Source organism: Pogona vitticeps, chromosome 6 (genome assembly GCF_051106095.1).
Source record: "Pogona vitticeps strain Pit_001003342236 chromosome 6, PviZW2.1, whole genome shotgun sequence".
In the NCBI taxonomy this organism is placed as follows: domain Eukaryota; kingdom Metazoa; phylum Chordata; class Lepidosauria; order Squamata; family Agamidae; genus Pogona; species Pogona vitticeps.
The window spans coordinates 69,784,428-69,808,980 of NC_135788.1; the positions used below are offsets into that span (position 1 = coordinate 69,784,428).

The 24,553-nt window shown below is 41.2% G+C and overlaps 1 protein-coding gene across 13 annotated transcripts in view; it reads right to left on the reverse strand.

Moving 5' to 3' along the window:
• The window catches only part of GOLGA4 (golgin A4), a 104,522-nt gene that overhangs the window by 6,086 nt on the left and 73,883 nt on the right, over positions 1-24,553 (reverse strand). For 4 of the 13 annotated variants that reach the window (XM_020803412.3, XM_020803409.3, XM_020803408.3 and 1 more), the window contains 6 exons: positions 23,735-23,865; positions 22,199-22,312; positions 17,802-17,822; positions 17,563-17,631; positions 11,099-11,174; positions 4,794-4,897 (listed from right to left, as the gene is read on the reverse strand). In XM_020803412.3, coding sequence (XP_020659071.3) covers positions 4,794-4,897; positions 11,099-11,174; positions 17,563-17,631; positions 17,802-17,822; positions 22,199-22,312; positions 23,735-23,865 — 515 coding nt within the window. Of the gene's footprint in view, positions 1-4,759; positions 4,898-9,726; positions 9,880-11,098; positions 11,175-17,562; positions 17,632-17,801; positions 17,823-22,198; positions 22,313-23,734; positions 23,895-24,553 lie in introns of all 13 variants that reach the window. The other 9 variants (XR_013537391.1, XR_013537392.1, XR_012088460.2 and 6 more) reach the window with 6 other exon arrangements.

Below are 24,553 nucleotides of genomic sequence, written 5' to 3' on the forward strand. Positions count from 1 at the left end.
CTTGTGCTTCGTAAACTATAAAGATGCACATGTTTACTCAGCAGCTTTTCATAGGTAGTTTAACTTTGGAGTCTACACAACCAGGAAGAAGGAAACAAAAAGAGTACTTTATCTTCAAAGGAGGCTGTGTGTTTGATGTAGATTTTTGATAGCATGTCAAATATCTAAATCAGCCATAATTTTTCTCTGGGATGAGAATGGAAAGGACAGAAAGCTCGAAGAAGCAAATCCTCAGACATGTGACAAAGAGAATTTCTTTTTGGAAGAAGAGATCTGTTAAATCTGAAGGTGACTTGTTCTGTCAAAAATATATACAGTACTGACATGAACAAAAAAGGCAGACCGCTCTAAGACTTGTCTGGTGAATGTATTCACCACTAACAAGACCACATTCAAGGTAAGTAAGTAGCCTCAGTGAGACAGAACACAGGAATGCAAAAACAGTTTCAGTGAGGAGATTAAGGGAGACTGAGCAAGGCAGCTTCTGTGATGAATTGGTGAATGTGAGGGTGAAAAGACAGAGATGGCACACTTGGCTTTGTGATAATACTAGAAAAAAGATACCAATTGTCTCCCAGGTTCTTAGGACAAAGGGCCAGATCAGTGCCTGACTGGAAAAACTCCAAAACCTGAGGAACTCTGATTAGGCAGAATGCAGTTGTGTATGCAGCACCACTGAAAGGCCTTTAAGGTGGGCTTGTAAACCCTGATGGTCAACAAGAGCAAGGTGTTCTTATATACAGTGGTGCCTCACTTTACGATTGCCCCGCATTACGACAAAACCACATTATGATGATCTTTTTGTGATCGCAATTGCGATCGCAAAACGATGGTCTGAATGGGTTTTTTTCACTTTGCGATGATCGGTTCCTGAAGCAGATTCTTCGCAAAACAACGGTTTTCCTCCAGCTGATTGGCGGTTGCAAAGTGGCTGCTGGGTAAATAAAATGGCTTCCCGCTGTTTTCTGGGACGGATTCTTCGCTGCACAGGCACCAAAAATACAGGGCGGAACTCCTGATCAGCATGTCTGTTTTGTAATTTTGTTGATTGGGTCCCATTTCAGTTTTCTGTAGGTGATGGGGTCTAGAAGTTCCCTGATTTTGTCCCTGTGTTCTTCTGTTTCCATGATTACTGTGGCATGCCTTTGTCTGCTGGCAGAATAATGATGTCCAGATCTGAATTTAGGGACTTGATCGCATTTCTCTCCTTTCTTGTTATGATGCTTTTGGGGGATTTTTGCTTTTTGTAGGATCCTTGTCACTTCACCTCTTATTTCTTTCACGTTGGCAATGATGTCTTCTACAGGAATTTTACTGGGTCAGAACACGGCCAAAGATCCCAAGAAAACCCACAACAACCATCATTATTCTTAACTTTCTGATTGAAGTAGTGGAACCACTCCTAATTCCATAGCAGGTTGGCATTAGACCTCTGAAGAACTGCACAGCACAAAACCTACATTTAACCAACATATTGAAGATGGCTTTGAAACTAAGAAGCTAATGTGGTGAGTCTTCATTGATCTGTCAGTTGTCTGTGACAACGTTCATCATCCAGTACTACTGCAAAAATTCTATAATTCAATATGGATTGCAATCTAACTTAAAGTCAGAGCAACCTTTTTACAAAACCAAAGATTTTTGGTTGTGGGTTTTTTGGGTTCTTTGGCTGTGTTCTGAAGGTTGTTCTTCCTAATATTTCACCAGTCTCTGTGGCTGGCATCTTCAGAGGACAGGAGTAGCACGCTGTGCTCTGGTGCAGTTAGTTGGAGAATTGAGTAATTATAGTTTTGGGTTCAGCTTTTGTCCTATTCAGGAGATGGGTGATAATGGTGATCAGTGTGTTTTTGTTGTGGGTCTATTGTTGTGATAAGGAGGAGAGATTATCTGTCACTGTGCTTGATGTGTGTCATTAGCTGGTCTTTTGTGTGTAGTGATCACTAGTCCTTGTGGCTGGGTAGAATTCGTGACCTTTTGCAGGCTGTATTTTTCAGTGCTGGGAGCCAAGCTTTATTCAGTTTTAAACTTTCTTCTTTTTTGTTGAAACTCTGCTGATGTTTATGGCTTGCCTGTGTAGTCTAACATAGTGGCTGATGGTGTTGTCCAGTACTTCAGTATTTTGAAATAGAATTTATTTATTTATTTATTGTATTTATACCCCGCCTATCTAGTCATTTCGACCAGCTTGTTTTAGGGCATGTTCAGCTACTGCTGAATTTTCCAGTTATTTTAGTCTGAGTGTCTCTCATGTTCCTTGATTCTGGTGTGAATGCTTCGTTTTGTGGTTCCAATATACAACTCGCCACAACTGCAAGGTATCCGGTATACTCCTGCAGTGGTGAGGGGGTCCCTTCTGTCTTTTGCTGACCGTAACATTTGTTGTATTTTGTGGTGGGCTTGAATACCGTTTGTAGGTTGTGTTTTTTTCAAAAGCTTCCCCATGTGGTCCGTGACCCCTTTGATGTATGGTAGAAATACTTTATTTGTGGGTGGCTGTTTTTCTTCTTCAGTTTGGTGTTGATTTCTTGGTTTGATGGCTCATTTTTGGAATAGCCATTTGCCTGTAGGGCCCAATTAAGTTGGTTGAGTTCGGTGCCGAGAAATTCAGCTTCACAGTTCTGATTTGCACAGTCCACCAGTATTTTGATTATGCATCTTTTTTGCTGTGGGTGGTGGCTGGCATTTTTGTGTAGGTACCGGTCTGTGTGGGTGGGTTTTCTGTAGACCTTGTGTCCCAATCGGAGGTCAGTTTTGCATATGAAGATTTTTCATACATTTTCAAGGACAACACAACCAATGGAGGAGTAAAAATGGTCTAGTCTAGGCTAGTATAATGGTCCTTACTTTGTTTAACATCTACATTAAAAATGAATCCCTTCCTCAAGGCATCAGGAGTTTTAATTATGCCGAAAATTTCACAATTGCTGCTTAGTCAGACAGCTTTCAGTAGGTAGGACATCTTCTAGCAATTGTAATATAAGAACTTGGTATTTATTAGGGCGGAAATCAACTTAGGCCCAACCCTGCTAAGACTCAAATATGTTCCCCCTCTTGCCCCATCTGAGAGACAAGCAGACATCTCGGAAACTTCAGATATCCTGGAAGGGCATCCACCTCGGTCATTGTTTTGCTTCTAACATACCTAGGTGTTACTTTGGATTGTACATTGACCTATAAGATTTGCTGTCTAAATGAAAAGCAATAGGTCTCTGCAAGGAACAAAATCCCTTTAAAGCTACTGGGAACCAGCTGGGGTACAAAACTACACACACTAAGAACTACAGCCTTGGTCCTATGCTATTGTGCAGGAGAATATGCTAGCCCAGTGTAGTATAGTTCAGCCCATGCAAAACAGGTAAATGTAGCACTCAATGAAAGCAGCAGAATTACTAATGGTGGCCTGAAACCAAGCCCTATGAATAAAATCCATAGTCGACATTGCACCCAGTGACATACAGAGAGAGGCAACAGCTAATAGTGAAAGACTCAATACATCTCTATCAAATGCACATCAACTCTTTGGCTATCATCTTGCCCCTCCCCCAGATAAAAATTATTTGATAGGTTTACTAATTGTACTGTGGTGCTTCTGACATGAACAAAGCAAAGATTATTTAGGGTGCAGGAGTTCTTTAGCTCCTGGAGACCAAATCCAGGGATAGGAAGTGGGGGGGGGGGAGATGCAGCCTCGTGGCGCAGTGGTTAAATCGCTGTACTGCAGCTAAAAAACTGTGCTCACGACCTGGGGTTCAAATCCCAGGTAGCCGGCTCAAGGTTGACTCAGCCTTCCATCCTTCCGAGGTCGGTAAAATGAGTACCCAGCTTGCTGGGGGGGCAATGTGTAGCCTGTATAATTAAAACTGTAAACCGCCCGGAGAGTGCTTGTAGCGCTATGGGGCGGTATATAAGTCCAATAAATAAATAAATAAATAAATAAAATGTGGAAAAAGGAAAAAAATATGATTATTAGTTTTGTTTTTAAAACAGAAACAGCAAGGGAAAATCATACAAAGTACACTGCAGAAGAACTAAGGCAAAGGAAGAATAAAGAGGGCAGCCTTGGCATCTAGTGCAGTAACAACTTGATTAAAGCAGGTGATTCATGCCCTTCTCGTCTCCTTTGCTGCAGATAGTGAATTACATACAGGAAAGCATTCAAGTCACATGAGGCTGCAGTCTGCAGACCTAATTTGTTGGTTTTAATGATACATGTTACCCAGTCCTTTCTAACAGAAATGGACATTTCTGTGAAGTAAATGTGCAGCTTTGCAACTGTTTTTGTCACATTACCCTGAAACCAGTACTGTATCAGAGACTGCAGAATGAAGAACACATACCAACATTTTATAGAATGGTGTTATGTAAACACACATATGGCAAGACTGGCAAAACAAGGTTAGATGTATAATTTAACACTTGTGCTTGAAAGCAGCACCACTTTACTTTGGAACCAAAATAGCTTTGCTCCTTCCTTATAATGATTAACTGGATAAATATGTACCCTGAAGGTGATAAATTCCAAAGTACTTGCAGTTTGAAACCCCGTCCACTGCTCTTGCTGACTGCAACTATCTCCATCTAAGAAGCTAAACCTGGCCCCAGAAACAGCCATGAGGTTTTGGGACTTCAATAAAAGCATATAATTTTGGAACTACCCAGCAAAAACTTGGTGCACAGCCTGAGGAAGATGAATTATCATTGATAGATCAGTTTGTTTTTGTTTTGTTTTATTTTTTTAGTGGTCCAATAAAGATATCACCTGTTCCTGCATTTGTACTGAAGACATAGGATACCTTTGTCTCACGGCCCATCATGTATTCAAATAGCACCTTCCTCAGGTATTCAAATTCAGTTGGTTCCCCAAAGAGAGAGACATCTGAGTGACACAAATTTCCATCTGCATAAGAAAAGAATAGGCATTTTATGTAGGTACCTTTTTATGTGAAAGTATACAATCAGACTGAAATACAATCACACTGTATGTTCATTCGAACTGACCAAATTGTAACAGACATAATGAATGCTAGTTACTAACAAATGTATATAAAAATGTTCTATAAATAAATGAACACAATTGTGCTATTTTATAGGGTACTTTAAGAGTGAAATCTAATGCTAAGCAGTTTGTGTTTAATATTTATTATGCTATTTCCTTTAAATAAATAAGAGAGAGAGAGATAGCAGGAAGAGATGGATGATTGCTGTCTCAACAATTTATTTGCATTTAACGCATAGCACTGATTAATTGCACAAAGCTCCACTTGGAAGGAACAGAGAAGAGGGTTCCATTATTAACCTCATGAAAGTCACCAGGGATGGTATTTAACATGCTCTCTCTCTTGACATGCCTCTAGCATCTTATCTTTTGGACTACATAGCCACATGTTTGCCAAAAGCCACAGAACTATATTCCTAGGGTATAATTCAAGCTATATTCTAAACATTCTAAATTTTTCTAATTATTATTTTTAATGGATGGACCTAACTCAGCCATTCCCAACTTTTTTTTGCCCATGGCCCTTTTAGGAGCCCTTCTCAGGTTCCAGGGCCTCGTCAAACAAGGGTAACAGCATCAACAGATGAATCTGTGGCCTCCATCAAATCTGACAGGACCCCCAGGGGAATGATATGGCCCTCACTGAGAATGATTTACCCTAACTGACAACACTACATTTTGTTAAAGCCCAGCAACAGAGCATGATTTTCATTCTGGCCAAGGGCTTCTGTTCACAACTCCTTATGCTTTTGAAAGCTCAATATCTTGTCCATCTTGGACTGTGCTTCCTGCCTCAGGGTCTTCATATCTCCAGTTGTCGCTTCTAAAGCTTGACTGTTTGCTGCTTCAGACAAACTCATGAATTTGAAATCTATTAGCTTGGAGGTCCATAGCTCATGGGATCCTGACACCTTTTGAGTGCACTTTGTGCAAGTGTTAAGTATGTTCATGTCAAATGTTTAAGCACAACTACTAGACTTTTGTATGCATGTTCTCCAGGACATGTAACCTAATCTTGATTAGGTTTCTGAGGGACTATATCATTATTTTCATAAAAATTTTCCATAACAACTTATAGTTTTAAAAATATGCTTCATAAAAAATAAAGAAAACATAATGCATTCTAACCATGTCTATTAGACTTACTTCCAAACAAAGGTCAAGGGAAAAATGTCTGCATTGTTGAAGTTTTCAGTCTTATATCTATAGTTACAGCATATTTCTAAATGTCTAGGAACCACTACTTATTTTACTTTCCTTGTTGCATATAAATTTTCCCCTTTTATACACATATACATGTTTGTTGCCTCTAGAAATCACCACTTCCAAAACTACTGTTCTTAAACCTGAGTGTTTCAAGCAGAACCATGATCACCCAACCCTCTCACATATATGCTTTGCCTAACTGCAACTCAGACAGGCAAAATTACTCCTAAGATTTTAGGACAGCATCCAAAAATATATCTTTTTCTCTATCTGATTTCTATAGAAGTTCAAAGTACATCTGCTATTAATATTAGCTATTTGTGATAGAATTGTGTCAATTTCAATATACCTGTGAAAAATATAAAGGCATGCTGACATGTTACAATCATTTTCTAAGAATGATGAAATTAAGCAAAAGAAAAACAATCTTCCTCATCAGGTCAACTGCACTAGTACAGTACAAAACTACTATTTTGAATTTGTTTCCACATTATGCAAATAGTTGAAATGAACATGACTAAAAATTAAGGATGTGCACTAGCACTAAAATTTGGATTCAGATTCAGATTTGAAATCACACCCTTCTGGATTTAGAATTTTTAAAATATGGATTTTCCAGATATCCAGAACTACATTACATTCAATATGACTACTATATAGTCATTATTTCCACTTAAAAAAAAGACAAAACATTTTAAAAGGTTTTTCCTGTGTCCTCAGACACCTTCCCTTGTGATTATGCCAAATAAAAAGACTGTCAACAGTGTCTACACATTAGGAAATGACTGTAATGGGTATACTGATTGGATCCTGAACAGTGGGAATGCCAGCAGGAATAAGATAAGAAAGGACAGGTCATACAGTTGTGCCTCGACTTACGAACGCCCCTACCTACGAACATTTCGACTTAGAAACGGCTCTGCTCGCAAAATTTTGCTTCAACTTCTGAGCGGAGCTTTGATCTAAGAACAGAAAAAGGCAGGGGGAAAGGGGGAAATTCAAACTGTGGGTGACAAAGAGGCTGCTTCTTTGTAGCTGTTTCGTCCCAACGGACAGAGCAAGGGGTCAGGGAACTTTTTTACTCCTGTGGCGCAGGAGGAGAAAGGAGAGGCGGGGGCAGCTCCGGATCGCCACCAGGCACAGGAAGCTGGTGTGCTCCCTGCCCATCCCTGGTGTGGGTCTACTCATGAGTAAGGCCCGCCGAAGGCACGGCTCTACTCACTAGTAAGGGTCCCCGAAGGCCCTGGGCTGGGCTGACGTGCACGGGTCAAAGGGGCTCCTCCATGGACAGGGCGTGCAGCGGCAGCGCAGGAGGAGGAATGAGAAACGGGACGGCTCCAGTTCACTGCCGGGCGCAGGAAGCCGGTGCATTCCCTGCCCATCCCTGGCGCGGGTCTATGCATGAGTAAGGCCTGCCAAAGGCATGGATCTACGCATGAGTAAGGGCCCCCGCCGCCGCCTTGGCTGCCATACGCGCCGGCCGCCATCCACCGGGGAGTGAGTGCCTAGGAGGAGGCTTCAGTCTGCCTGGTAAGGTGCTACTTTTTGCTTTTTAGAAACTTCTGGTTGGGTTTTGAGTGAGGGAGAAAAATCTTGGAGTAGCAGTTGGAAGAATGAAAGAGGCAGAATCGGGAGCAGCAGAACGAAGCATAGAAAAATGCTGTTCTCCCTCTATGAAATTCCCCATCCACCTAGACCAGGCATCTCTAAACTACAGTCCATGGGCCACATCCAGCCCACCTTGCCTTTCATCAGGCCAAGCATGTGTGTGGGACTGCACACAAGCGTGCAGGAGTCCCCATGAAAAAACTGAAAATATATATGGCCCTCACAGTTAAAAGTTTGGAGCAGCCAAATGCCCTTTGTGGCTCCGTCACTGTTTTAAGCAGGCAGTAATTGGAATTCCTTCAACTTGCCACATCCTAGATTAGGTAGTGCAGTGGCAATCTCAATTTTTCTTGCCTCTGCTGCAACAGTTCTCTGCCATGGACACAGTGTTGAAAATGCCCTCCTATCTTTATGGTCCACTGTTATATTAGGGATGCATGTCTTCCATACTCTGCAGAGCACTCTGAACTACTAGGTTAAGAGTGTGAGCTATATACCCCTTTCCTCTTCTCAGCCTGCAGTGCTGTCCCCATTTTTGCCCAACTGTCTATGATAAACAGGCCTTGTCTTTCAGTAGCTACAGTCATGTGAAAAAGTAAGTACACCCTGTTTAAATTCTATGGTTTTACATATCAGGACATAATAAAAATCATCTGGTCCTTAGAAGGTCCACAAATTAGGTAAATACAACCTCATATGAACAACACATGACATGTTACATCATATCATGATTTATTTTACAAAAATAAAGGGAAACTGGAGAAGCCATGTGTGGAAAACTAAGTACACCTTATGATGAAACAACGCCTTTAGCAGCAATAACCTAAAATAATCTTTAATCTTTAGCTATTGGACAAATGGCCTCCCTTTCGACTCTAAAATACTATGGTATACAGAGTTCGTGTTTGACTCAATGACTGCAAGGTGCCCAGGTCCTGGCGCTGCAAAATAAGCCCAAATCATCACCCCTCCACCACTGTGCTTGGCAGTTGATATGAGGTGTTTATGCTGTTATGCTGTGTTTGGTTTTGGTCAAACATGGTGCTGTGCATTATGGCCAAGTATCTGCACTTTGGCCTCATCTATACAAAATACATTGTTCCAGAAGTCTTGTGGCTTCTTCAGATGCAAATTGGCAAAACAGCCACACTGCCATGTTCTTTTTAGAGAGAAGAGGCTTTCTCCAGGTAATCCTTCCAAACAAACCATACTTGGTCAGTCTTTTTCTAACTGTATTGTCATGAACTTTAATGTTTTCCATTCTAACCAAGGCCTGTAGAGTCTGAGATGTAACTTTTGTTTGTTTGTTTGTTTGTTTGTTTGTTTGTTTGTTTGTTTTGCAACTTGTCTGAGCATTGCACAGTCTGACCTTGTGATGAATTTGCTTGGACATCCACACCGGAGAATATTGCAAACTGTCTTGAATGCTTTTTACTTGTGAATTATCTTCCTTACTGCAGAATGACAGACTTTAAATTGTTTGAAAATGGCCCTATAACCCTTTGCCAATTGATGGGCAGTAACAATTGCTTTTCTATGTTGCTGATGTGTTTCTTCCTTGACATTGTGTTAACACACCCCCGAATGCTCCAGACCAGCCAAATGCTAAAACTTTAGCTTTTATGAATGTGGTTACACCTACTGATGATCAATTACTCGAGGGCATTTGGTTAGCAGTACCAGGCTGCTACTTAGCCTCTTAATTCCTATGGAAGCACTAAGGCTATACATAGTTTTTCACCCATGAGTTCTCCATTTTGGCTTTATTTCTGTTAAATCAATCACAGCACGGTGAAATATGTCATGTGCTAGTGTTCATGTGAGGTTGTATGTACCTAATTTTCAGACCTGCTGAGGACCAGATGATTTTATTATGTCCTGAAATGTAAAACCATAGAATTCAAAGGTATACTTACTTTTTCACATGACTGTAGATTCCACTGCCACAGCATATCCTTCAGAGCTCCTTCAATGTTGTGACCTCCATCACAGCACGATTCAACAGGGCCGACTGGTATCCTGACTTGTGTGTTCCCCTAAGCCTGACGCCTCCATCTCTCACTAGTGTCCTGTCAGGGAGAGAAAGGCATGTTTTGTATTGGAGGACTGGTACAGCTGCTGTACCAGTCCTCCAATACCCCAATAGAAATCTGCCATCACCTGTGTGGCAATTGGTAAGGGGGTGCCAATTCTGCCACAAACCTATGGAAACCAGTGCTATCCAACAGAGAGAATGGCTGGTCAACTAGGGCTATCAGCTCCCTTGGATAGGCATCTTTCAGTCTTGAGAGACTATGGTCATGTGCTCTGAATAGAGGACTTGGAACAGCATCTAGTGTGACTGAGAAGGCCAATTCAAGAGTGACAATCCCTTCCACACTGGAGACAAATACAATCTGTCCCCTGTCCAGCTTCCTGATTTTGCTGGTTTCAGGACTGCCTCTTTGCCTCGGCCTATTGGACAAGTGTCTCTTCAAAATGCGAGAGGCCATGATGCACCGCCTACCTCCAGGCTGAACGCTCAGATGTCAAGGTTTCCCAGCTCCCTTAGATGACTTGTGTGTTCCCCTAAGCCTGGGAAAGAGAAGATTTCCCTTTCACTGCTTACTCTAGCAAGCAGAAACCTAGCCTTTTGCTTTCTAATCTACAGGAATAAATGGGACTCTAAACATTAGAAATTATTATTACAGATATTCATAACTATCAGATTTGGATTCTATTCAGAACTATTTGCATATGGCATTATTCAGTGAATTCTATTTCTGAATCCAAATACAAATTCCTACCAATTTTTTTAAACAGATCTCAGAAAAGATCCATAAATAAATCTCAGTTCATGGTAACATTTTTCACTTACCACTCCACACATGAAAAGAGTTTTGTAAACAGCAGAAAGAGTTACATTTTGCTATAATATTGCCAAACTCATATATACAAACTTTTAGGGGAACTTTTAGAGAAAATACATATTCAAGGATCACATGTACAAAAAGGGTCAGAAATACGGAAGGTGTCATAATGCAGTTCATCAAAATAGATCAGACTAGCTAGGTAACACTATTATCAGGTGTTAATATGTTGTTATATTTCTGAAGCACAACCACAAATTAAAAAATGAAGATTAATTTTGTTCCTATAAATTACCTTATGTATGTTTGCAACCTTACCATGGAGTACACTGGGGTCTATTCTTAAGTAACCGTGCATAAGACTGTAGCCTTAATTAGGCTTACAAGTTCTTTTTTAAGCTTTATACTGTACCCCACTGTTAAGACAAACATTCCTCACCTCTATGAGGAGATTCAACTGTTGTGACATACATGCTCTTCTCATAGTTTTTCAACCGGTCTTGTAGTGCATGAATCTAAAAATAAAGTGATGGATGATGAGGATGAAACAAACATAACTGAAATGTCTTTGGGGTGTGTGATTCAGTACTGTTGTCAGTTAAGTGGAAGAAACATTTTAAAAGCTGCTCAACTACATCCCACCATCACCACATCACAACTACAGCATCAAAGAATTCAGCATCAATTTCATCTAAACATATCACTGTAATAGTGATTAATGTGCATTAGATATGCTAGATTGTGTTGGAAAAGATGGAAGTATTGTTCCCATTAAATTAAGTTTAAAATTGTAACTGAAGACTAGGCGCCAAATAAGCTTCCCACAATGAAACAAAATTTAAAAAAACTATATTGTTCTTGATCTAAGAAACTTTCTGATTCATAAAGACTCATTAAGACCCACATTAAGAACTGATTATATACAGTAGTTATAGGTGTTACATACAGCACTGATGTTACCTGTCTGTCATGGGTTTGGAGGGAAAGTTCCATCCTATGGGGAGTGGAAGGCGGGACATCAGGAGGAGGGGCTGTACTGTATATATATGTGATGCGTGTGTGGAGAAGTTAGGGAGACGCTGGGATGTGACGAAGCAGCAGCTGGGAAGAAGAAGCTGGTGTGGGAGTCTGTGTGTCAGACAGGGTACTACTGTGTGTCAGAGTACCAACCTGATAGGTTCAGGTGTCTGTTGGTTAGCCAGAACTGATAGGTTCAGGGTCTGTGCTTCAAGTTAAGGGTTCTGTGTGAACCAAACTGTATGCATGTATGAATGAGAATAAGCCACGTTACTTTATCTTATTCACCTGATTATTTTATTTTGCCTGTGTGTTGTATTTAAATAAACCTTATTCTTTATTTGTTTAAAAATCCATCCCTGGTCTGTGTGACTTCTTACAGGGAATGGTTGGTGGCAGCTTAGTTAACGTGTGGCAGATCCCAGTAGGTCTGGGTTTGTCACATTGATTGGTGTCCAGCGTGTGGGATACGACTGGTCCAGTTGTCCAGCGGTCCAGCAAAGCCTTGGCAAGTGTGCCCAGAGCAAGGGGGGTCTAGTCAGGGACAATCTGAGAGCGCGTAGGTAATCTTCTAGGTGTGCCTCACGGGGAGGTGCGCTAGTGGAAGAACGTGCCAACTGGGGAGACTAGATTAGGGTGCTCTGAGGCAGCCTGGTTTTGGCGGGAAAAAAGCTGAGGCAAAACTGCGTAGTAACAGTGATCTAGCCTGCCTGCTGAGAGGCCCAGCAGAGGGGGGTAGACTCCAACTTGCTACAGTTGCAAGTTAAGTGCTGAAGGAACAGCAGCAAGCTCTAGAAGGCTGGTTCTGAGGCAAGAAAAAAAAAGTGGTCGTTTTATTTTGAGGCTTGACTTTTTAAAGCAGCCTGTTCTGAGGGGGGATTATGCCCTTGACTCGAAGCCAAATGGCAGAAATGGGTGAAGTGAAAGACCCCCAGGTTGACCAAGGTTCTGAGGATGAATTTGGCTCAGTGCAAGGTGACAGCACGGGAGAACAAAACCCAGAACTCAGAAAAATACTCCTAGCCCAACAGCATGAACTGAGGATGAGGCAATTTGAAGTGGAGGAGAGGGAAAGAGAGAAACAAAGGCAATTTGAATTAGAGAGAGAGAGAATGGAAAAGGAGGAAAGGCTAGAGAGAGAGAAAATTGCTCTGGAAAAAGAAAGGATGGCGTTTGAATTAAGAAAATTGGAAATGATGAACCAGAACAATAATAACAATAGGGATTCTGAGGGAGGCCAATTGTCTAAAGCTGACCTGAAGAAATTCCCTGTGTACCACAAGGGAGATTGTCCTGAGGTGTTCTTTTCCTTAGTGGAAAGAGCGTTTGTGGACTTCTCAGTGAGGGAAACTGAGAAGATGACCATCATGCGATCTTTAATCAGTGGTAGCCTGGCTGAGGTCTATGCCGAGATGCCTGAGGAACTGATGAAAGATTTTGCAGAGTTTAAAAAACTGGTGTTTGCAAGACATGGGATAAATGCGGAACAGCTGAGACAAAGATTTAGGTCAATCACCAAGAAGCCAGAGCAGACTTTTACCCAAGTGGGGGCTCAATTGGTGAGGCTGCTTGAGAAATGGCTATCTCAGGAGGGGACAGAGACCTTTCAACAGCTTAAAGATTTGATAGCGCTGGAACAGTTCTATTCAGTCCTGCATGGGGAATTGAAATTCCAGGTGAGGGAAAGGAAACCAAAATCTGTGGTAGAAGCAGCCGAGATCGCAGATTTTATTTCGCAAATAAGAAAGCCCTTGGGTGAGGGGAAATCTTTAGGTAAACCCAAAGAAACCTACAGCAAGTACTCTCAGGGACCAGGGAAAAGCCAGCAAGGGGGAGGGGCCCATGGTGAAGGGAAGCCCTCAGACATGAAACCAAGACCTCAGATTTTGGAGGGAAAACCAAAACAAGATGAGAGAGAATCAAAATACACCAGAAAATGTTATTTCTGTCAGGGAAAGGGCCATCTAATCTCAGAGTGTGAGAAATTAAAGCAGCTAAAAGGAATGGTGCCTCAGGAGTCGAGTGGAACCAAGCCAAAAGCTGTGTTCTGTGTCCAGAAAGAGCAAGGCTCATTGTCACTGAGGGAGCCTGTTGCCATGGCTACTCAATCTGGAACAGCTACATCTGCTGATCAGGCTGAGGAAAATGGTTCTCTTGTGGAGGTCAAGCGATGCTTGCTCGTGAGAACAGATTCTCAGTTGTTTGAGACAGCAGGGGTGGACGTAGGAATACTTGACCGTCAGTATCGGGGGCTGCGGAACACTTGTTCTCAGGTGACCCTGTGCCATCCAGATATTATTCCTAGGGAATATATAATCCCGAATGAGAGCATAAAGGTAGCAGGGATTGAGGGGCAGATAATCTCACTCCCAGTCGCGGAGGTACCTGTCAACTTTCAAGGCTGGAGGGGAGTTTGGCGGCTAGCGATTTCATCGACTCTGCCAGCAGCCGTGCTCGTGGGAAATGACCTGGCTGAACATGTGAAAAGGGTGCTAGTGATTACACGTTCACAAGCCACCACGGGGACAGTTCAAGGGGGTAATGATGAGCCAGAGACGGAAGCAGAGGGGAGTTCAGAAGCTGTGGTGGAAACCTTAACCACAGACAGCAGATTTGGACAAGAGCAAAAGGCAGACGCCACTCTCCAAAAGTGTTTTGAACAGGTGACTGACGCCCAGCTAACACCTGAAACCCCAGTGAGATTTCTGGAGAAAAAGGGGATTTTATATAGAGAGACCCTGAGGAATATCTCAAAAGGGGGAGATGGGATCAGAAGTCAGCTGGTGGTACCTGAAAAGTATCGCCCCATGATCTTACAAAGGGGGCACTCTGACATGTTTGCTGCACACTTAGGGGTGAACAAAACACAGCAGAGAATCACACAGAATTTCTACTGGCCTGACATAGGGAAGCAGATCAGGGAGTTCTGTAAACAATGTGATGTGTGTCAAAGGCAGGGGAATAGCCGCGACAGGACCAAAGCAAAGTTGTGCCCTTTGCCTGTGATTGACACTCCGTTCAAATGCATAGGGGTGGATATTGTGGGACCTTTGCCCAAGGCCACAAAGAGGGGGAACAGGTTCATTCTCACCATTGTGGACCATGCCACAAGGTACCCTGAAGCCATACCCTTGACTAACATTGAAACTAACACAGTGACAGATGCCTTGGTGGGGTATATGTCCAGGATGGGATTTGCCTCAGAAATAATCACAGATTTGGGCGCATCGTTCACATCAAAGCTCATGAAACGCTTATGGCAAATCTGTGGAATTAAGCACAAGGAAACTACTGCCTATCATCCTGAAAGTAATGGGTTAACTGAGAAGTTCAATGGGACTCTAATGCGCATGATTAGGGCTTACTTGGCAGAGAATCCAAACAATTGGGACCAGAAGCTGCAATCCCTTTTGTTTGCTTATCGATCAGTGCCACAAGCCAGTACCGGGTTCAGTCCATTTGAACTTTTATTTGGGAGAAGGGTGAAAGGGCCCCTTGATTTGATCAAACAAAATTGGGAGCAGATCACCCAGGATGACCCACAAGATGTTGTGACATATATAGACTCTTTGAGGAATGACCTAAAGAGAAACCTAGAGCTAGCAGCAGAGACCCTGCAAGCTCAAAAGGTCAGAAAGAAAGATTGGGATGACCAGGAAGGCAGGGAGAGGCACTTTGACCCAGGGGAGGAAGTGCTGTGGCCTGGGCCCTGCAGAGAGAGCAAACTGCAGCTGGGTATCCCAGAAAGAAAATACTTGGGTCACAAGGTAGGGGGAGGAGTGATAAAACCCCTAGAGGCCAAAATAGAAGCTGTTCGTGATTGGCCTAGACCCAACACCAAGAAAAAAGTCAAATCATTTCTTGGGTTGGTGGGCTACTACAGAAAGTTCATCCCGAGGTTTAGCGAGATTGCGGCTCCGCTGACCGATCTGACGAGGAAGAAGGCTGATGACCGCATCCCGTGGGCCAGCGACTGTGAGGAGGCGTTCCAGAGGTTGAAGCAGGCGCTCATCAACTATCCAGTGCTGCGGGCTCCAGACTTCGACCGGGAGTTCATCATCTACACCGATGCGTCTAACAGCGGGGTAGGAGCAGTTCTGTGCCAGGAGGATGAGAATGGTGACCAACATCCAGTGTCCTACCTGAGTAGGAAACTTCAAAAAGGTGAGAGACATTTGGCAACCGTGGAGAAGGAGTGTTTGGCCATAGTCTACGCGATCCAGAAGGCCAAGCCTTACATCTGGGGAAGACATTTTGTTCTGTGCACTGACCATTCACCGCTGCAATGGTTAAAGACAATGAAAACCCACAATAGCAAACTTATGAGGTGGGCTTTAAACCTACAGGACTATGACTCTGAAGTGAAGGTGGTCAGAGGGTCAGTGAACTGTGTTGCTGACGCCTTGTCAAGAAGACCTGAAGAATGAAGACGGCGAAAGAAACATGGACTATGTATATATATTGATGACAAAAAGTTAAATGGACCTGTTTTTTGAACTTGGTTTGTATGAATAAAGGTAAATTGATGTAATGTATATGGTAAATGTTTAAATGCCTATTTGCTATGGTTAACTTAGAATGTAAGGATAAGTAAGTATGGTATGTATAACTGTTGTTGTGTGTTTTAACCAGGTTGTTTTTTGGGTAAAAGCACCTTAGCTTTCCCCCTACAAAACAACTTATAAAGAGGGGAGGTGTTACATACAGCACTGATGTTACCTGTCTGTCATGGGTTTGGAGGGAAAGTTCCATCCTATGGGGAGTGGAAGGCGGGACATCAGGAGGAGGGGCTGTACTGTATATATATGTGATGCGTGTGTGGAGAAGTTAGGGAGACGCTGGGATGTGACGAAGCAGCAGCTGGGAAGAAGAAGCTGGTGTGGGAGTCTGTGTGTCAGACAGGGTACTACTGTGTGTCAGAGTACCAACCTGATAGGTTCAGGTGTCTGTTGGTTAGCCAGAACTGATAGGTTCAGGGTCTGTGCTTCAAGTTAAGGGTTCTGTGTGAACCAAACTGTATGCATGTATGAATGAGAATAAGCCACGTTACTTTATCTTATTCACCTGATTATTTTATTTTGCCTGTGTGTTGTATTTAAATAAACCTTATTCTTTATTTGTTTAAAAATCCATCCCTGGTCTGTGTGACTTCTTACAGGGAATGGTTGGTGGCAGCTTAGTTAACGTGTGGCAGATCCCAGTAGGTCTGGGTTTGTCACAATAGGTTTACTCAGACCAAAGGTTTATTCAAATCTTCCCATAAATCTTACCAAATTAACTTTACACAGTGTCGCTAACCCTAATCTACCTCAAAGGACACTTGTGTGGATTCTTTGGAAGAAAGGGAAAAATAAAAATATGGTCACAAATAAACAAACCTTCCCTTCCCACAAGGCTTCTCTGTTGATTTCAAAGGCTGCAAAAGCGCAATATAAAGAAAGAGACGGAACTTCCCTCTTAATTTGTAAGAATAAGCAATAAAGGCCTGCATCTACTGCATCCTCATAGGGACAAACCAGAAATAAGCAAAATAGAGAACAGAAACAAGCTATATAATGAATATAACAGTCCTAAAATCAGTTTAAATGTCATGCTTTCTGAAAATATGGGAATTTCCTTTTCCTTCACAGTAGAAAGTTCACTGTTTTTTTAGCCACAGTAATGAAGTGAGTTTGAAACAGCATAAAAATTATTGTTTGAACTTGGTTTTGCAAGCTATATCTGATTTCTAAGTTTTAAGACAGCCCCCTTTAAAAGTTAAAGGTAGGATGGGGGCATTTTTAAGTAACCTCTTACAGTCATTTCAAGTTATCCCTAGAATATGTTACAGTTCCTGATAGCTTATGTAGAAGATCGCAACCTATTTTTTAAAAATTAATTCCTTACCTGTTCCCTAAATTCCTGTTCTTTCAACTTTGAATCATTGAGAAGTGTTGTCTTCTGGGCTAGCTGTGCCTGAAATACAGCACAACACAACACACATACATTATAATATAATGCACAAATAAGAATGTGCACTGAAATTACTTACCTTGTAAGAAATGATCAACATTTTAAGCAGAAGAATGATTAGTATCATTGTACTAGTGTAAATAGCATAAAGGAATTCACAAAGGAAATCTTACCTGAAGTTCTGCTACAGTTGCCTAGAACAAAGAACATATAAACATTTAACAGAATGTCATTTATTTGTTCCTTAAGACAACAGGGAGCATTATACAATAATTTTAACCAACATGCTGCTGTTAAACCTAATAACAGCTTTCTATTTCTGTGTATCATACTTTTTTGTAAAATGACACTTGTGACATTACTGTTCAGTATTATCTGCTAAAAAAGGTACATTTTTCATCATATAAAAAGTTCTGATTAATGTTCATTACCACAACAGCTCTGCCATTCCCAAAACACAAACTGGACACTTAGTAGAATCAAATCTAAGTGCTATAAACAAATAATTCAAAAACAAAACCTCCAAAGTACTGGTTTGTATTGTATTTATTCAATTTTTTTTGCTCTATCCCTATATATTAAGAGCCTTGAAAGAAACACGGATGCTATGGGGAAAAGGAAGAAAGACCCTTTGAGATGAGAAACGGGGGGGGGGGTGTTGCTGAGGAGAGGAATTGAAAACAGCTGAAGCCCCTTGAACTGATGTGGCGCCACCCTTTCCAAATATATTTCAGAAGAGCTCTTGCATGGTTGGGTGCGGGATTTAATCTCAGTTTTCTCCACCAGGGTTCTCGGTGCAGCTGCAGGCAAAACCAAGGGGGCAGGGAGGTGGACTTGCAGTGTGGTCTATTGAAATTCCATCCCTCTCACCAGATGTCACATTCTCCAGTTCCCCAGTGAAATGGGGGTTGGGGGAAGAAACCTGAGGTTTGTTCATTTGTGAGGGAACTGAAGGAACCAAAACAAAGCCCCAGTAATTGAGGTAAAAGACAATTTATTTACATGTAAACAGGTACTACCACTTACAAGGAAGTACAGCCCATAAAACAGCTACAGAACCTTTTATAATCCCACCTCAGATGGAACCCACCAATCAGCTGTTGACACTTGGAAGGCAGTAGTTAACAGTTGCTTAATAAAGGCAGGCTATGCAAACATCTCTTCTGTCACAGACAAGAAACACAGAATTCTGCCAATGTTTGCTTGCTACTACTTGAATATGTCATGGCAGTTCAGTAAAAACATGTCCACATACATTAAATTACAAAGATAATGAAGTAACAGATAACAAGTACAGAATCAAATTAAATTCCCCACAACACCTGGGTTTGAATGTGTATTTCTGAAAGCAGGATCCTGAGACAAAATAGGGATTCTGTTACTGTCCTGTCCACCCTGTAGCTCCACAGCCTCCCTTCCTCAACTAACTGAGATGGTACTGGGGGTGGTGTCAGAGTCCCCTTGGCTTGTGCTTGGGGATGTCCATGCTGAGGCAGCTCTGTCAGGAGTGACTCAGGACTTTATGACCTTCATGAGACCCATGGGTTAGTCCCAAATGGTATCTCCCTCCACCCATGCTGCAGGGCACACTTTAAACCTGTTTTTCTATACTGGAGAAGATGCTGATGACCTGGCTGTGGAAGAACTTTTTGTAGTTCCATTGTCATGGGGGTGGGGGTTTCGGCTCACTGGAACTCAGAGCCTGCAGTAGTGGAGGACAGACTAATATGGTCTGCCCCAGAAGGCTGATAGATCCAAATGGCTTCCTATCACCGTACAATTGCACTCGTTTCACATGCTAGCAAGGTTATGCTCAAAATCCTACAAGGTAGGCTTCAGCAGTATGAGGACCGAGAACTCCCAGAAGTACAAGGTGGATTTCAAAGGGGCAGAGGAACTAGAGACCAAATTGCTAACATGCGCTGGATTATGGAGAAAGCCACAGAGTTCCAGAAAAACATCTACTTCTGCTTCATTGACTACGCAAAAGCCTTTGACTGTGTGGACCACAGCAAACTACGGCAAGTCCTTAAAGAAATGGGAGTGCCAGACCATCCTATTTATCTCCTGAGAAATCTATATGTAGAACAGGAAGCAACAGTTAGAACTGGATGTGGAACAACTGATTGGTTCATAATTGGGAAAGGAGTACGGCAAGGCTGCAGATTGTCTCCCTGCTTATTTAAGTTATATGCAGAATACATCATGCGAAAAGCCGGACTGGATGAATCCCAAACCGGAATTAAGATTGTCGGAAGAAATATCAACAACCTCAGATATGCAGATGATACCACTGTGATGGCAGAAAGTGAGGTGAATTAAAGAACGTCATAATGAGGGTGAAAGAGGAGAAAGCAAAAAATGGTCTGAAGCTCAACATCAAAAAAACTAAGATCATGGCCACTGGTCCTATCACCTCCAGGCAAATAGCAGGGGAAGATATGGAGGCAGTGACATATTTTACATTCTTGGGCTCCATGATCACTGCAGATGGTGACAGCAGCCACAAAATTAAAAGACGCTTGCTTCTTGGGAGGAAAGCGATAACAAACCTAGACAGCATCTTAAAGAGCAGAGACATCACCTTGCCGACAAAGGTCCGCATAGTCAAAACTATGGTTTTTCCAGTAGCGATGTATGGAAGTGAGAGCTGGACCATAAAGAAGGCTGACTGCCGAAGAATTGATGCTTTTGAATTGTGGTGCTGGAGGAGGCTCTTGAGAGTCCCCTGGATTGCAAAGAGAACAAACCTATCCATTTTAAAGAAATCAACCCTTAGTGCTCACTGGAAGGACAGATCCTGAAGCTGAGGTCACAATACTTTGGCCATCTCATGAGAAGAGAAGACTCCCTGGAAAAGACCCTGATATTGGGAAAGTGTGAAGGCAAGAGGAGAAGGGGACAACAGAGAATGAGATGGTTGGACAATGTCATCGAAGCTACTAACATGAACTTGACTAAACTCTGGGAGACAGTGGAAGACAGGAGGGCCTGGTGTGCTCTGGTCCATGGGGTCACGAAGAGTCGGACACGACTTAACGACCAAACAACAACAAAAAAATCATCTTAGCAGGTGACAGTGTTGAAGCTTTGGCTGATTTCCAAGAGTAGACACGTTCTAGATGGGCGGTATATAAACCTAATAAATAAATATAAATAAATAAATCTCTGGAATAGGGAAATGGCAAAAGCCATTGAGAGGATTGTTTCTAAATGTCTCCTCCCCAGAAAGTAGAGCCAAACTGTCCACCTGTTTTACCAAAGAGCTACTGGAGATGAAATGAATGAGACATAGACTTGTGTGATAATGGTGTAAAATGTGGACTGAATCTGACGAAATGTAGGCTACGGCCCATTGGAAGGCTTATTCCATGGCAATAGCAGCAACAAAAAGGTCATTCTTTTCTGTCACCGTCGGGTCTGCACAGAGTTGTCCGGTGGAGTTCTTTCAAGTGATCATGGGGCTATTACATCACAGTCCAAAGGAAGAGAATGGAGACTAGACTGTAGTCTGCTGTGAAGAATTTGCATAACACATTGCAACCAAAATTGCTGCAGTTCAGTGATTCCAAACCTCGATTTGTATACATTTGCACTCCACTTAAATTAATAAAGAATTCACTGTGGTGTGCAATGTGTGACCTTGAAGGTTTCAGGAGGCCAGAAGAAGCACCTGCAACACTCTCCCAATTGTTTTTTTGTTTTTAATCTGTGAGTTTGTCCCCTTGTGCCCTCTAGGGGGCACTGGGGCCAATTTTGCTATGTTGAGGCATCCCTGATCCCAATACTCTTTGTTTGCTCATTTGACTGACTTACTCATATATCACCCAGATGTTTTACAAGTAGAGGTGCAAGGAGGCATCTTCAATTTAAGAAAAACTGTTAGGTAAGGGGGAATGATGGGAGCAGGAGTGGCCCTCCAAGGTCCAGACACTGGTATGTGTGACCTCCCAAACCTCTGGAGATTACACATTCCAGAAGACAAGAATATCTACAATATATATATCATTTCTCAATGAATTACTTAACTTTTAGGCAAACATTTTTGCAAAGTCTAAATACTCTTCTGATAAGTATGCTCCAATATGTATAGTATTTGAAAAGATAAATTCAATCTTTTATAATTAATGTTAATGTGAAATTTAAGTAAAGTCTTACATTCATGGTTTAGTGAATATACATGTTCACCTAACAATGACTGTTGTGTTCAGCTCAGAACCTGTCAAAGATGTCCTACACACTATTTCTGTGTAGGGCATCTATTGGCCTTGTCTTTTCAGTATTCATTGACAAAGGTTCTGAAAATATTCTTGACACCAAAGAATCCTACAGTAAAGCTACCTACTTTTTTCTCCCAACCCAATTGCTGTTGATATAAAACTAGAACTGAGACTAGTTCACTTTCTAAAATTCACCAACTTTGCAGCTGAGGATCAGAACTGAAGCCCTTTCATAGGTGTAAAAACAACAAAAACCATATTGCCAATTTTTTTGAGCAAAAGGTTAAAAATACTACAGGTCTCACAGAATATTGAACTTAAGATATGTAAAATCATGCTTTTCAACTTACTTCACTACTGTTCCAACTTTCCTCATCTGCCAATCTTTGTTTATATTCCTCTTGTAATTTTTCCAACTGTATTTCCAGTTCATTTACTCTCCCCGTCATTTCTTCTTCTCGAGCCTTCAGAACAAAATTTTAAAAATTAGCTCTGTTAAGCTTACATGGCAAAATTGTCTACAATTTGGCTCCTATCAGCTCCAAAAGTTTTTTAAAGATACCTGCATCACACACTTTAATGTCCAACTATTTAAATACTAAGACAAAAATGCATCTCTGCAGAGAACTACATAATGCAGGAAAAGCACAAGTAAACTCAGATAATGCTATTCTGTTATCTTACTCTACTGTGAATCACCATAAAAATACTAGTATTCAAGTCATAGAACCAGTTCTAATTACAGGTTTTAAAAATGAAAAACAGCAGCATTATAAAAACTGTTAAGTAAAACTATCCTCTTTTATGGAACATAGGCATTAAATACCTATATAGTAATTATCCAGATGAGGTGCAACTTTGCTTACCCCAGTTATTTTTTGGGCTGTAGCTCTCAGAAACCCCAGTCATCACAGCTGGTGGTGCAGGCTTCTGGGAACTGCAGTTCAAGAATACCTGATTTACCTAAGGTAATTGAGCTAGATCACCCAAGAACAGAGTATATCAAGTATAGAAAAATGTTGTCATTGTTGTCCAGTGAAGCATTCACATCAGACAGCAAAATGCAAACTTGCATAATTCATAGCTAATGCTTATATGAAATAGGAAATAGTAAGCAGAAGAATAGAGTCCTTCAAATGTTTCCAAAAAGTTTTCTGAAACACAGTTCTGAAGCTTCAGTTCAGAGTGGATATGTACTTAGAAGCAGGACAGATTACAATAATATTCAGGTAAATTTTAGCTATAGGCAACAGTAAAATTAATAATAGCAGCAGTAATAGCAATTAATAAAAATATTGTTTTCAAATAAATAAAATGATAAAAAGAATGAGAAATAAACCAAAATGAATTAGGAAAATATTTCATGAAAACATTTATCCAACTACATAAGAGAACAAAAGGCATGTTGGATTAAATTTTCTACCTTACATTAAATTCTACATAAGATAAAGCAAAACAAAACTCACAGTGACAAATGGGTACGATGCTATTATTTACTCTTTATTTATTAAAATATAGCCAGTCTTCCCTCTAATCTGCTCATTTTAGGGAGGATATTATTGCAAAAAATTACAATGATCTGATTTTTAAATTTTAAAAGTTTCCATAATATGATTTACAAAACATACACAAAATATGATGATTTATAAAATGCACACCCTATTACTGGCTAAGAAAAATATTGTTTTAAATTTAGGTCTTCTATTATGAATATAATCTTAAATTAGGCAAGAGAATATTCCTTTAATGTCTAAATATGCAACAATAAACAAACAACCACATGCCCAACTGACAGATACATAGAAATACAAAAGCAGAAAAAGTACAAATTCTATTTTACATTTTGCCTTTTGAAATCCCCCCCAAAATTGCTATGAAACACATACCTCTAGTATGTCTTCATACTTTTTTATTGTTCTTTGTAGATCATCATCTTTCTCTAAAATTTTTTTATGTAGCTGAGTTATCTCTGCATGGTGACTTTCTATCAATTCAGATTCAACCTCCTGGGCTTTACCTGTTTAAAGATGGTAAGCCAGAAGAAACCTTTGAAGAGATAAAGTAACAAAATGGGTCTACTCTAACAGTAACTTACTATGCTAAGGTAAGTCACAGTTAGAATAGACCCATTTGAATCAATGGAATTTACAGAGGAGCTGACTCCTCAAATCATCACTGATTCAATGGGTCTACCTGAGTGTGATTTACTATGTTAAACAATGGGATTTTGGCTAATATACTTTACAGTTTTTTAGAAGAGGTGTTTCCTCAAATGATGAAAGATGTCTGTTGTAATGTGTTGTTCCCCTTTACTACACATCCCATCTTAATTACCTTGAAAGCCCTATTAGGGTTGCTATAAATTAATTCTGACCTGAAGGCACAAAACTTTACAACTAGACATAGGATATGAATAAGATTATCAGCACCACAGGTGCTGTGGGAAATCTAATCCCTTTGCCCAATGAATTGGCAAGTCCACTTACAGGTCACTGCACGGTGCGTATGGCCATCCTTGTCACCGCACCAATTGCAGAAGCATCCCAATCAGTTCTTCTCCCGCCTCCCTACACAGCAGTCACCTGAGAATATCCCATGTCTATTTACAACTATTACCAGTCTGCTGAAAGCTCACTTCTACTTTAGAGCCAGAGCTCTCCTGAACAATATGGGATGGATGTATCTGTGAAGATTCTCAATCGTCC